The sequence below is a fragment of the Callospermophilus lateralis genome, chromosome 1 (genome assembly GCF_048772815.1).
Source record: "Callospermophilus lateralis isolate mCalLat2 chromosome 1, mCalLat2.hap1, whole genome shotgun sequence".
Lineage (NCBI taxonomy): Eukaryota > Metazoa > Chordata > Mammalia > Rodentia > Sciuridae > Callospermophilus > Callospermophilus lateralis.
Window position 1 is genome coordinate 144,921,964 of NC_135305.1, and position 13,240 is coordinate 144,935,203.

Consider the following 13,240-nt stretch of genomic DNA (forward strand, 5'->3'; position numbering starts at 1 on the left):
CACTGCATGACCTTTCTGTTCCCGCCTCAAGATTTTTGAGGTGGGAACAGAAAGGTCATGCAGTGTGATTCCATATAACACATTTTCTTTAAACAACTGCTTATCCTCCTATGTCTCTTTTGCACATCCTTTAATTGAAGGGAATTTGAGAAATAGTTCAATGATGGGCAGCACAAGAAAGAATAGAAATCGAGGCATCTCAATAAGACACAAACTAATTTGACTACATAACTTCTAGGGTCCATTCCAAACCCAGTTTTCTAAGGCATATTTCCCCAAACAAACAAACAAAAATGATAGCTAACATGTAAGCCACTTACACTGTGTGTTGTCAACTACAAGCATTTTCTTAGTTCAGTCCTCTAACAGAGGTCAATTCTCTTATCCTCATTTTCCACATACAGGCACTGAGGCTCAGAGTGGTGAGCACTGTGCTCACTTAACTACTAATGCTTAGGTGTTACTCCACTCCACCACTTGCTTCTACTTTTAAGTACATTAGAACCCAGCATGAAATAACTGACCTGCCAGGAAACATCCCAAAGAAGTTAAAGAGGGTCCTAATCTTGTCTAAAGAGAACCATTCTCCATCCTCCTCTCAGATGGAGGTTCTTTTAGTGCACTACATTCCACCAGTTCCCAGGACCAGATCTCACAAAGCTATTCCACCAGCCTGATGGGAATTGCCTCCCTGATGTGTAAATTCAGTACCCTGTTGTTATTATTTCTCTTTATAGCATCCATTGCTATTTTGAATTATATAATTCTCTTTGTGATCCTTGATGATCTGCCTTCCTAACTAGACTAAAAGTTACATCAGGACACAGAAGGGGTAAGCACTTAATTTTTCTTTTCGGTACTAGGGATTAAACCCAGGGCCCTGTTGCATGCTAGGCAAATGCTCTACCACTGAGCTACATTCCCAATCCAATTTTAAAATGAATATATAAATGAAGACCTGTGAGATCTCGTGCATTTGGGTATAACTAGTTAGAGTTGGCAGAATGCTTTCCATTATCTCTTTTGCATGGCTTGTGTTTTGTGAGGTAGATAGTACTAATCCTACCACAAGTCAAGCCTGAACAATGACATGAGACAGTGTGTGAACTGGAAAAGCCTCCAGTTTGAGAATGTATAATATCAGGGTCAAGTTCTAGCGCTGCCACTTGTAGCCTTGGGGCAAACACTTTAAGCGCAGTGTACTCGCTTGTTCAGCAAACATCCATTGCACATCCTGTGCTACTCCTCTCTCTGCGATAGAGCAGTGAGCAAGAACAAAACCCCTGCCTCCTGGACTTTACATTCTAGAGTGGATGGCAGGAATATCACTAAATGTACATCAAGTGTAAAAGGTAAATGGTGGTGAGTTTAAGGACACTGGGGATGAAAGAACGAGGGTGGGAGTGTGCATTCTGAGGCAGAGGGAGGGTTGCGGAGTTAGCTAAGGACTCCCTCAGGTGGCATCTGTAAAATGGGAACACTATTTTTCAGGTCTGGTGGAGATTTTGTAAGAAAGGGCATGGATTGGTACACACACACACACACACACACACACACACACACACACACACTTCCGTAGGTCCAGGATGGACCTAAGAGACTCCTACCGAATGATGCCTCCTGCAGCCCAACGCAAGGGGCGACGTGGGTCCCGGAGGATCGGCAAAGACAGTGGAATGATGCCCGGAACGGTAGTTTGATCCGTGCGGAAAATTTGCCTGGGCGGAACGTTCATCCATAGGGAACCTTTGCAGGTTCGGAACATTAGCCGGGAGGTACTGTCACCCTAGCAACGACACGCGCCGGGCGGATGCAGGCTGCGGAAAGCGGACTGCGGCTCGAGGCAAGGGCGGGACTTACGGCGGAAGTGGCCTCTTTACCACTAGTGCCGCGGAAGATGCTGCGTTCGGTGTGGCTATGGCTAGGTCTGAGCCTGTGCAGCCTCTTGCTGGGGCAGGCGAAGGCCCCAAGCCCAGTGGAGCCGTCGGAGCGGAGCCGGCCGTATGCGGTGCTGCGCGGACAGAACCTAGGTGAGCAGCCGCGGGCGACAGGCAGTGGGTCGCACTTCCGCTTCTGCAGCTTCCGTCCGCAGGAACCTGCCACACTGGGTGGGAGATGTGTGAGGGCCCCGAGGCAGGTGGGGACTCTCAGGAGCCTCGAGACCCTGTCTCCGAAGGCCTGATGCTCAGCACAAGGCCCGGTGACTTGTTATTTTCCCGGAATGTGCTGGTTGTGCCTAAATGAACCGCAATCGACAACAGCCTGCGTCTCAGCCTGGGCCCCCTCCTGTGTGGTTGCGAGGGCTAGGCAACGAGGCGCGCCCTAAACCCCTGAGCACCCTGCGAAGTCGCTTCCACACGTTGTCAGGATTTCTTAGCCTGGACACTACTGACATGTTGGATCAAAAGATTCTTTCTCAGGTGGAGGGAGCTACCTTGAACACTGTAGGTTGTTTAGCAACACCCCCACCCTTTACCCTGTAGATGCCAATAGCCCACCCTGTTTAGATCATCGAAATGTTTCCAGTGGTTACCAGTGACCTCTGGGTGAACATCCCCAGCGCTGAGACCAGTACTATAGATCAGCACTCCTCGAAGGGTGGTCTGCAATCTAGGTTATCTTCAAAGAGATGACTGCAGAAATTGAGTGTTTCAAAACTTAACACCGTGATGTTGTAACATCCCAGCAAGTGGAGACCAGTTCTAGGTATTTCTGACCTGGAACGCTTCGCAGGTGAAGGGAGCTGCAGGTCTGGGCCATAAATCATAAAAACTAGTCCTTTACCATTGGTAGTACCAGAAACATGGCCCTAGACAATCCTGTGCAGTGGGTATTTTTACCTAATTTTACAGACAAGGAAACAGACACAGAGGTTGGATGACTTGTGTAAGCTTATGTAGCTTGTAAACATACATGGAAACCCAAACCTGTGCCATGTTGCTGATCTTGACAATAGTAACAGTGCTTATTATATGTCCAGCAGTTTGTTGAGCACTTTTTTATTTGGCCCTCAAACTTTTTAAGTGGGTGTCATTTGTCCCATTTGATGGATGCAGAAAATCATGCTCCCTTATGGGAACTGACCATAAGGATGGAGTGAAATAGTCTAATAGGTTCTGTCTGGACCTGCCAGTCAGATAACTGATTTTACATGGAAAGTGCAGAGAGAGGTGGTGAGCAGGAGAATCAATCAAACCCCAGATGGATCGGTAGCTGTCCCAATGGACATTGTATACCTCAAAACACATGCTTTTAAGCTGTTTTTAATTTATTTTAAGTAGATTTCCATCCCCCATTCCAATCCTCAGAATTTCTGCTTTGGGAGTTTAAATTTTTTAGATCCCTTCTAAATTCAAGAAAATGGCTTAAGCAGAATAAGACGGTTTTGAATCTAATTACAGTCAGAATTTTAGGAACTTGGAATTCAAGACTTTTGAAAATTGGGGCAGGTGTTTAGGAAACAAGGGCTATTTGAGATATGACATTTAGCTCACATAAGTTGTAGATTTTGTTTAATAAAGACATTAAAGTTACTTGTAACCTTTTGGAGTTATGGCACACTGTCTTTGTCATCTCTTCTACCCTTCTTCTCTCCCTCACTCACCTAAAAAGATGACCTTCCCATGCAAATAATTGGGTTAAGTGTGGATGATGATGGGGCACTGGGGGAAAGTCACAAATACTCTGAAATTACTGTTTTGAAGAAAACTGATGAAATGTTGGTTTTCCAGAGGAACAGTAACTTGATTGGAAAACAATCCAGCTGGTTAGGCCCCACTTACTTACAAGCACATATAAATATACTTGCTTATTAATGGTAACAGCATTTTGAATGCTTCCTAAGATCTCTGTTATTGAAACACGGTTGCACATCACTGCTGCTGTTGAGTAAACCTTCTGGCAGGTGACTGGTTAATATTTTAAAGCACAGGTCCTCATCATCCTGTACCAGCAAAGCTCAACTTGAGTAAATAGTTGTAGATCCCACTTCTCACCTGAGCACCTTGAAAATTTTAGTTGTGAACTTTATTCTCAAAAACATAATAGGTTTGTGCAGTTGGTTAATTGCTTCTTTGGTGAGAAGATCCTGGTCAAGACAATATTAAGAGACTGAAATATTTTATTCTTTACTGAATTTCCAGGTCTTACTAGTGGCTTTCCAGACATAGTTGGGCTCCCTGCACCTGTTACCTGTCCGTAGTCAGATGGTTCTCCCCAGAGCAGCAAGAGGGATCTTTTCCCCAGCAAAGTCAGAGCATGTCTCCCTTTGCCTTCAGTCCTCCTAAAGCTCCTCTTTAAATTTTTTGGGGGAAGTCCTTATTTTCTTCATGGGCTCCAGGGCCCTACATAAACTGGCTTCAGCCTTCCTGTCTGGCCTCTTTCCTTTCTCTCTTTACTCTTTCATATTTGTCTCCTTTTCTTCTGGCCCTTCTCTGATCCTTGGGAGGGCAATGCTCTCCCTGCAGAGCTGCACACAGCTGCTCCTTCCTGTTATCAGGGGCTCAGCTTGTGTGTCACCTTTGAGCTTCCCCCTCCACCCTACCTGCTGTTGCCCGCCATCCCATCACCATCACAGCACTGTTTTCTTCACAGCTTATCAAGGTATATGAAAGTTTTTTATTTATGTCTCACTGCACAAGGGTTTATTCACAGCTCTCTCCCTCCTCCTGGCACAGTGCCTGGCAATAAGTGGCATTTGAAAAATCATAGTCAACAAATGCATGAATTGCAGAATCTGTGTGCCCTTCGGAGTGACATTTTTCTCTTTGCAGTGTTGATGGGAACCATTTTCAGCATCCTGCTGGTGACCGTCATCCTTCTGGCATTTTGTGTCTACAAGCCCATTCGGCGTCGATAACAGCCAAGCAAGCGAGTTCCACCACAAGCTTTTGGGGACAGGATAAGTTGTGTTGCACACGGGCCAATGGAGAAGTTGGAATCAGAACTTTTCTATTTGGAAATGACCTTTGGTCATTTGGTAAAAGCTAAATGGTTTAGAAAAAAAAAATCTAGTGATTTTTTTTTCCCCTAACATCCTAATGCAAGTAATTTGGCTGCTGAGCTGCTTCTTGATGTTTCTTTTTATGTCTGACTATACTTGTAAAAGAACTGATGCTCCAAGGTTCAGGGCAAAGATGGAGTATTCGCAAGAAAGAAAACATGGTAACCCTGTACCCATAAGAACCACACTGGAAAGGACTACCATTAATGCTTGAAATCGTAGTAAGAGGAAGGCTTAGCCTGTAGAGACACTGCCTGCACTAGAGCCATCTGCTCACAGCAGATTAAGAATCACAATTTTCATTATACTGAGTTGACTTAGAATGCCCTGGTTGCAAAGCAGTGTCCACTGTAGGGAACTTGAGCCTGTGACTCTCTACCTGCATCCAACTCTGTATGTGGATGTCCCCCAATGAAGTCAGGGTCGCATCAGGTAGGCCTATTACTGTATGCACCCTTGGCATAGAAAGCTCTGGGATTGGACTGGAAGTGTTTAGCTGGCCCCTCAGGAAAAGAACTCCATCCTGTTCAGACACAGTGATCCCTTTGTTTAGTACTTAAGTCTTTCCAGCCCTAAAACTTGTGTTAGCTTTTCAGATGGGGAACCCAGACTCAGCAGGAACCCTGTTCAGCCCTGGGTGTGGGGAGGGCTCAACCAAGAAGTACATTTCCACTGTGAGCTGCTGTGTGTTTACATAAATTCAATCTCAGTTTTGAAAATGCTGAGATTAGTTAGTCTGCACTGCTGGTAAACTGGATTTTTTTACCCCTTATTAAAATGATACTTCCACACTTATAGACTGGTTATTAGTATTTATTTTAAAGGTGCTAGATTTAATTTTGTTATGAAGCTGAAATGCTTATCTTGTGCTTTATTTAGCACAGCACTGATATTTTCTTTTCTCAACAACCTGCACTTAATGTGAAATAACTGATGAGGCATACTGTAACAATGTGACCTAAGGACTTTGTTTAACCTTGTAACATTGAGCCATTGAGATATTCTTCCTTCTGTACTTTTGAGCAAACTGTCAATTAAAATGAAAAACCAAACCCTATGTGCTGTTTTACTCTTAGTAATTATTTCCCAAGTGTTAAAGTGCAGGTAGGGGTGTGTGTGGGTGTGTATGTGTGAATCTGATTTCTTAAGGAAGCACTGTGAAGTGGAATTTTAAATTCATGTGAAACAACTTATTGCCACTAGACAAAGGTACTAATTTTAAAAAACTGAACCATGTACTTCAGGGTCAAGATTTAATAGTTCTCACCTTTTTGATTTTGATTTCTAGTTTGACTGACTGTACAGGTACTTAGAAGGTATTTTTAATGTTCAAATGTATGCGTTTTACCGAGGATTTAAAATTCAAACTTTGACTTTGTGATTAGAAAATGTGATCTGAATACTGCTAATTTCTTGGGGGAAAAAATTGATTTAGGTTTCTGATCTCTGTGGTGACCTTAGGAAAATTAATTCTAATATTCTGTATCTCTTAGATCAAGTTTATTTACAGCCTTTTGCTTTATTTTATCTTAGTGGGGTTTTTTCCCTTAATGTTTATTTATTTATTATTTTTATGTGGTACAGTATGTGATGGAAATTCAAAGTCCCATGGGTTAAGATTGACGTCCAGTTGAGAAAAGTATAATACACAAATAGTACCCAAGAGTCCTCAGACCTCAATCAGCACTGAGAGGCTTCGGAATCTCAACTTTAAGAAGTTTATTTGTTTTTTGAGATTACTGGACCATCATTAAATGTGTACTGTGAAGAGATTAATATGTATCAAGAGCTTTACCAAAGTCCACTAAATAAACACTACTCAAGTACAGACTGCAAACCAAAATGTATCTGTGTTATGATATTAATTGCAAATAGCGAGCATGGTGCTAAAGTCTACACCAGTGGAATTAGATGAGTGCTATGCACTTAATTTTAAAATAAAACTAGTTTTCATTAAAAAAAGAAGAAGTTTATTTAGTGTTTGCTAACATTTTCTTATTGATGCAGGTTAAACACGTGTTCATCTGGCTACACAGGTAGTATTCTGAGAATGGTTTAGTTATGTGGTCTAGGGTTGACAAGCATACCTTCAGAGATGAAGACTAGGGAAATAATCTGTTTGAAAGTACTAGTTGGCTAGTCTTGACTGCATAAAAGTCAAAAACCCAGGGCTTCACACGTTAGGTGAGCGCTCTCCCTGAGCCACAACCCCAGTCCTTATCTTAGTGGATTTTTTAATTCATTTCATCTATTTAATCAATCACCAAGAAAGATTTTAAAGTATCACAAAATGGAAGTCCATTTTTTAAAATTTTCCTTTGATTAACCAATTAATGCCTACTTTATGCATTTGAGACTGTGTTTCAGTAAATGTAATAATTTTAAAGAAAAAAAAGGAAACTAGGCCATAATCAACTCTCAGGCTGGATCCAGGTAAGGCTTGGATTCTTGTCCCATCTCCAATTATAAACAGACTTAATCTCTCTAGAGCCTCAACTTTCTAATCTGTAAAGTGGTGATATACACACTCTCTTAATTATTGTAAAAATCCAATGATGTGAAAAATAATACAAATGGAGGAAGAATCACCACAGCTGGACCATCCCATAGAAGTCCTAGGTTACTGACTGAGGAAGAAGGGGGTGGGACACAGAGACTGGCATTTACAAGAGTCCAGTCCTAGGAATACACAACCATTACCATCTCATCTGGAAGAACAACTTCAAATACTGCTATGATGTTCATTGCCATTTTTAGAATTTTAAAATGAAACAGTAAAAACTGTCAAACAGTTAAATCTTGTGACTTGCTTTTCGCTTAGAATTTCCACTCATCTGTTCCAATTTTCTGAAACAACTGTGCAATAATGATATTCCACACACAAATCCAAGACCCAGTCTACATTCATGTTCCAGTTTCATCATCTGTATCAATTCAACAAAATAATCTTTGCAGAAAGAGGCCTTTTGTAGAGGGATGCAAAAATATTAATTCTGGGGGAGAAAATTATCCCCAAAACTTAAGCAGTCAAGACTAGCCAACTAGTACTTTGAAACGGATTACTTCCCTAGTCTTCATCTCTGAAGGTATGCTTGTCAACCCTAGACCACATAACTAAACCATTCTCAGAATACTACCTGTGTAGCCAGATGAACACGTGTTTAACCTGCACCAATAAGAAAATGTTAGCAAACACTAAATAAACTTCTTAAAGTTGAGATTCAGAAGCCTCTCAGTGCTGATTGAGGTCTGAGGACTCTTGGGTACTATTCGTGTATTATACTTTTCTCAACTGAACGTTAATCTTAACCCACACCTACCTATTTCTAGACATAGGTCAAGGTTGGACTTTGAGTTCCCATCACCAGTCACTTGTAATTTTCATAGCCCATCTTTTCTATTTCATTGATACCTCACATCATATGCAGTGTGACAGGCTTCTTTATGGAAAAGAAAGTCTTAGAAACTTAAAAGTTGCTTAAAGTTTCTGCTGATATTGGGTCATTCAAACTTGAATGAACCTAGAGTTTAAAAAAAAAGAAAAATAAAACTATTGTTACATCATCTGATCATCCTTCTATCAACTATTGTTAAATCATTCATCCACTTGACCTAAGAAGAATCATTTTCTTTTCTTCACAGTGCTCTCATGGCTCAGTGAATTGGTATCTACTTTCCCACAAAAGCAAAGCAGCTTTTTCACATCCTCTCAGAAATATCAAAGCCTCATTTCCAGAACCCAAACAAACAATTTTTACTGGCCATAAACTACCTTTTCTGATTTAGTAAAACATATTAAGTGTAAGATGAGTCTGGAAGCCCTAAGTATCATCTGAATGGGTAAAGATAGCCTCCCAAAGCACACCAGGGAAGGAATGTTCAGCGGGCCCTCCTGTCCTCCTCCAGAGCCAGTGCGCCTGGGGACACTGCTGCAGGGCTGGCTGAGCAATCCAATGTGGATGCTTTTCCTTTTCATCTGGAACAAGTTGTGTGGCACATGTGGTCTGTGTGAGTTGGTAGGAAGGCTGACAGAAGTGTGCCACCTTGTCATGGTATACAACCGAGCAACTTGTTCCAGTGATGATAAGACAATGCAAAAAAAAAAAAAGAGAGAGACACGACTCAGGGCTGGGGTTGTGGCTCAGTGGCAGAGTGCTTGCTTCACACATGTGTGGTACTGGGTTTGATCCTCAGCACCACATAAAAATAAACAGACACAATGAAGATATTGTGTCCATCTATAACTTAAAAAAAATGTTTTAAAAAAGAGACAAGACTCAGACTGAATAGGATACTGGATGAGCACCCTCTACAGAAGCAGTCTTTATTTGCATTTTAAGAGAACACATAGGAAAAACGCTTTGACAGGTTGACATGTTGCTCAGTCCCTTTTTAAGTGACTTCCTAGGGAGAAAGTCAAAAGACTTTGGGAAGCAGAGCAATGGAATGCAAACACAGAAATTGCCTATGATTCACCTTAGTGAGTAAATGACGTGGCCTAACTAGAGCCATTCCCAAAAAGTGACTTTGCTCACAATAAATGCCAAGTAAACAAAACACCAAGCTGCATATGAAACAAAAGTGATGTTGCCTGTACTGGCCTCGTGTGCAGAGAAGGAATTTTGGTCAGACCGTGACAAAAAGGCAGATGGCAATATGGAATTAAAAGCACAATTCTTTGTGTGTAGAAACCTTCTACTGGCAACACTAACTGTAGGATACAGACATTAACTGGAACGGTAGTATGTTTCTCTTCCTATCCTGAAAGAAGCACAACAGGAAATAGATGTGGAACAGAGGAGGATATTGTTTACCAGGTTATTTCAGTGCAGCCTGTGGGAATAAATACATAGGCCAGAGGGAGAGGTGCCCTCAGCTGTATTCCCCAGGGGTCTGTCTGTTATGCGATGGGTATTTACAGGAGGGTTAGACAAAATAGTTAACTACTAAAGGTATCCAAAAAAGGCCTGAGAAAATCTGGTTAAAATGTATAACCTTGTATTGCTACTGATGGGAGTAGTCATTTTTTTAATATCTTTTAAAAATAATAAAAAGATTCTGTTAAAAAATATATTCATCCAGAAAGATGTTGATTTGAACTCTAAAAAGCAACATGGAATCCCTTTTTCCCTTTTGAGTGAAGAACCATTTGAGCTCTACATTAACTCCCTTTCTAATTTCAAATCCATCCCTATCCTTTGGGTGACATGTGGCCCGTTTTTCCTAAGTGTCTTTCTGGAAATTCTTACCAGACGAGGTGCAGAAGTCACCCTGGTTTAGTTATCTGCTGTTCTGATACTGTGGCCAGCTCCCCCAGTTCAAGAACAAGCCATGGCTTCCTCTAGCAGCTCCTTCAGGGACAGGATTAGCTGCCTTTGATTTAGCCTGGAGGATCCTGCTCTCAAAGGAGCTGCCTTTACAAATTCAAATCAGATCCCTCAATACATGGAGTGAGGTGGTTTCAAACTATTAGTGATTTTTAAGGCTAAGGCAACATCCATGGTCATCTGTATATCTTAATTTGATGCAAATAGTTAACCATAATCTAAAATAGATCCTGTACATATCTCCTCTTTAACTTTAGCTGGGGGTGGAAGGAATGGAATAAGGTGGAGATGGAGGAGGAATAATGACAATGTTCTAGAAACCCTATATATAAAGGTAAAAATAAAGAATAGATCCGCACAACCCATTTCTTTGGTGAACAATAAAGAAGGTCTCAGATTCTCATAAACCACTCTACAGAGGCTGCTGCTGCTGCTCTCGTATATAAAAGCACCCTGACTCTGCAATAACTTGTTTTGTTATCACTCCTTGATAAAAACGTATCTACAGACCTGCAGGGATTGGGTTTTTGTCTAAAGCTGGTAGTAAAAATGTGACCTGCAAGCCATACAACTAATGGAAAGTGACGATGTTCTTCTCCCCTTAGCCTGGAGATGGGGCCTGCCAATCCCCCACTCTTCTCCACTCTGGGGAATGTCCTGGATGTGCCTGGCAGTCCCTGGTCCTGCACTTCTGTGTAAAGAAGGGGCAGCTGTCATCTGCAGAAGTGTAGGTCCTCAGCCCTGAGGCCTCAGTTGACACAGCACTAATGTGCAGCCCAGAGCCTCTGCTTTGTGCAGCCCGCGGGCAGCAAGGTCTACTTCTCAGTGAGTGACAGTTGTAAGACTTGCTGGAGCTCAGCCTCCTCCTCCTGGAGACGGAGCTCCTGCTCCTCCAGCTCTTTGGCAGAGAGCTCCATGGCCAGCTGCAAGTCGCTGTCGAACCGGCTCGTGTCTCTCAGGGCATCTGCGCACAGGCCTTCTGTGCTGGTGAGGAGGCTCTCCTGGATAGCTCTGGGTTGGAAAAAGAAGAGAGATGCTTATTACTAAGGTCATGGTGACAGCTGCATTTTGTAACTGCTTCCCAGGTTCATGCTGTGTTTTGTGTGCACAACGCCATCTTAACCTGAGGGGTGCCAGTGCTGAACACGGATGAGAAACCCAGTGCTCAAAGAAGACTGCCTAAGCTTATCCAGCTACTAAGTGATGGGGCTGCAAATTAAATTTGAGTCTGTTGTGAGGCAAAACCCAGGTTCTCCATAACAGTTTCTCATACATCCTTAAAGTATAAGAAAATGAATCATTTTTTCCCTTAAAAAGTGCTTCTAATCATCTCTGTAGCTCTTACTCCAAGTGTGGTGATCTTTAACACTGTATAAACTTCCCACTAGATAAACTTCCCCTGTGATCAGATGTTCATAGAGGATCAAACCAATCAGAAAACATTTCCTTGATCTTTTTTGCCAATGGCGCAGACCTGGGAACCAGTGGGCATTACCACCCCTTCCTGGAAAGGCACTGTCAAGGGTTCAGAGCTGGTTTAACAACTAACTGCCAAAGAGGAAGCAGCAGAGCTTACACATTGTCTCTCCTGCTAGGGGCTGGGCCATGCGTCTGCCTACGTTATTAAGTGCCTTTGTCAACTTTGGTTTGACAAGAGCCACATCATTAAGACTCATGTCGATTACCTCTCGTACTGGGCCTCATAGCTCTGTGTTGGGCTGATTCCTCCATTCGAAGCTGGTCCAGAAAGTTCCTAGCAAAATCAAACACGATTGACATGAATACCTCTTAGAAGGAATAGTTACCACACTGATAAGGAAACCAAAGCAGCAAGAAACAAAATTTTAAGTATTTACATGCCTATTATTGGTAGTCTGGTGTGAAATACTGACAAGGACTTGGGTTACCTCAACAATGACACCAAATGTCAGGTCACAACCAGTACCACCATGCAGTGCTACCCTGATGAACAACTTCCACCATACTTTACACAAAAATCAATCTAATGAAGACAGCTAATCTTGGGCAACATTTAAATGACCAAAGCAGGTTTTTAGGGCAGAAGACATAATTCAATATTTGTCGTACTGAACTTTGGCTACTCCCCTTGTCAAAACTTACGTCAATAAAGTTTCCATAGATACTGGGTTTGGAAAAGCTAATCCTACTTACAGAAGGGACGGAAGGAAGAGTGTGCTGGGCTGGCACTGAGGTTTGGGGCTGAGATCTTCTACCAGGGAGCCTCCCAAGGGAACGTGCCTGCTCTGGAATCTGGCCTTCAATCCAGCAGCCTCAGAAAACTGAATGGGTCTGTGAATTGGTCTATGGTGGTAACAGGGGACGTGAAGGAGGGGACTCGGATTACTCAAGCTTAAGACTTGATAAACCATAAAACCCAAACCTCAATAAGTAGAGGTGCTAAAATGTGGGTACTACTCTCCAAGCTTAGCAGTCCCAGGAGGATGGGGGCAGGGCCGCCTCACCAAAGAATTCCCAGCCCACTCTGCAAATACCTGCTGAGAGAACATTGGGAGGAAAGAAAAAAGCAGCAACCAAACCAAGGGACAGCAGGAGCCCAGGGGTTCCATCAGAAGGTGGAAAAAGCAGACCAGACCCAGCAGAGTAGAGCAGAGAACCAGAGAAGGGAGAGGACAGAAGGAGCCAATGATGGGGGAGGAGCTGAGGCTTCAGACTGTCCCAGGCAGGTGAAGTCTGAAGACACCACAACAGGACATAAGGCCACTATTCTTACCCAGGTCTCTCCTGTTCCTAGCTCCACTTTTTGCTAGAGAAGCAGAGAGTTTAAGGGGATGACGCCTCTCATGAGTCAAAAAATTTGCATACTTCAGAATCAAGAGCTATTTTCATCACCTACTTACTGGGGAACCACCACCCCATGTTGTTCTTTCTT

The 13,240-nt window shown here is 42.6% G+C and overlaps 2 protein-coding genes across 3 annotated transcripts in view; one reads left to right on the forward strand and one right to left on the reverse strand.

Moving 5' to 3' along the window:
* Positions 1 to 1,884: 1,884 nt before the first annotated feature.
* On the forward strand, positions 1,885 to 4,998 carry C1H12orf76 (chromosome 1 C12orf76 homolog). Its single transcript, XM_077105212.1, has 2 exons — positions 1,885 to 2,030; positions 4,773 to 4,998. The coding sequence occupies exons 1-2, from the start codon at positions 1,898 to 1,900 to the stop codon at positions 4,856 to 4,858; spliced, it is 219 nt and encodes a 72-aa protein (XP_076961327.1). The 5' UTR covers positions 1,885 to 1,897; the 3' UTR covers positions 4,859 to 4,998.
* A 4,287-nt stretch (positions 4,999 to 9,285) lies between these two features.
* Positions 9,286 to 13,240, reverse strand: part of Ankrd13a (ankyrin repeat domain 13A) — a 36,370-nt gene continuing 32,415 nt past the window's right edge. For both annotated transcript variants that reach the window (XM_077108843.1, XM_077108842.1), the window contains exons 14-15: positions 12,015 to 12,082; positions 9,286 to 11,340 (exon numbers count right to left, since the gene is read on the reverse strand). In XM_077108843.1, coding sequence (XP_076964958.1) covers positions 11,145 to 11,340; positions 12,015 to 12,082 — 264 coding nt within the window. In that variant the 3' untranslated portion in view covers positions 9,286 to 11,144. The remainder of the gene's footprint in view (positions 11,341 to 12,014; positions 12,083 to 13,240) is intronic.

Bases quoted from the DNA above. Each gene is read 5' to 3' on its own strand.
- C1H12orf76 (XM_077105212.1), top strand. From the start codon at position 1,898: ATGCTGCGTTCGGTGTGGCTATGGCTAGGTCTGAGCCTGTGCAGCCTC. The intron at 2,031-4,772 runs GTGAGCAGCCGC...TTCTCTTTGCAG, and splicing joins GCTGCGCGGACAGAACCTAG to TGTTGATGGGAACCATTTTC.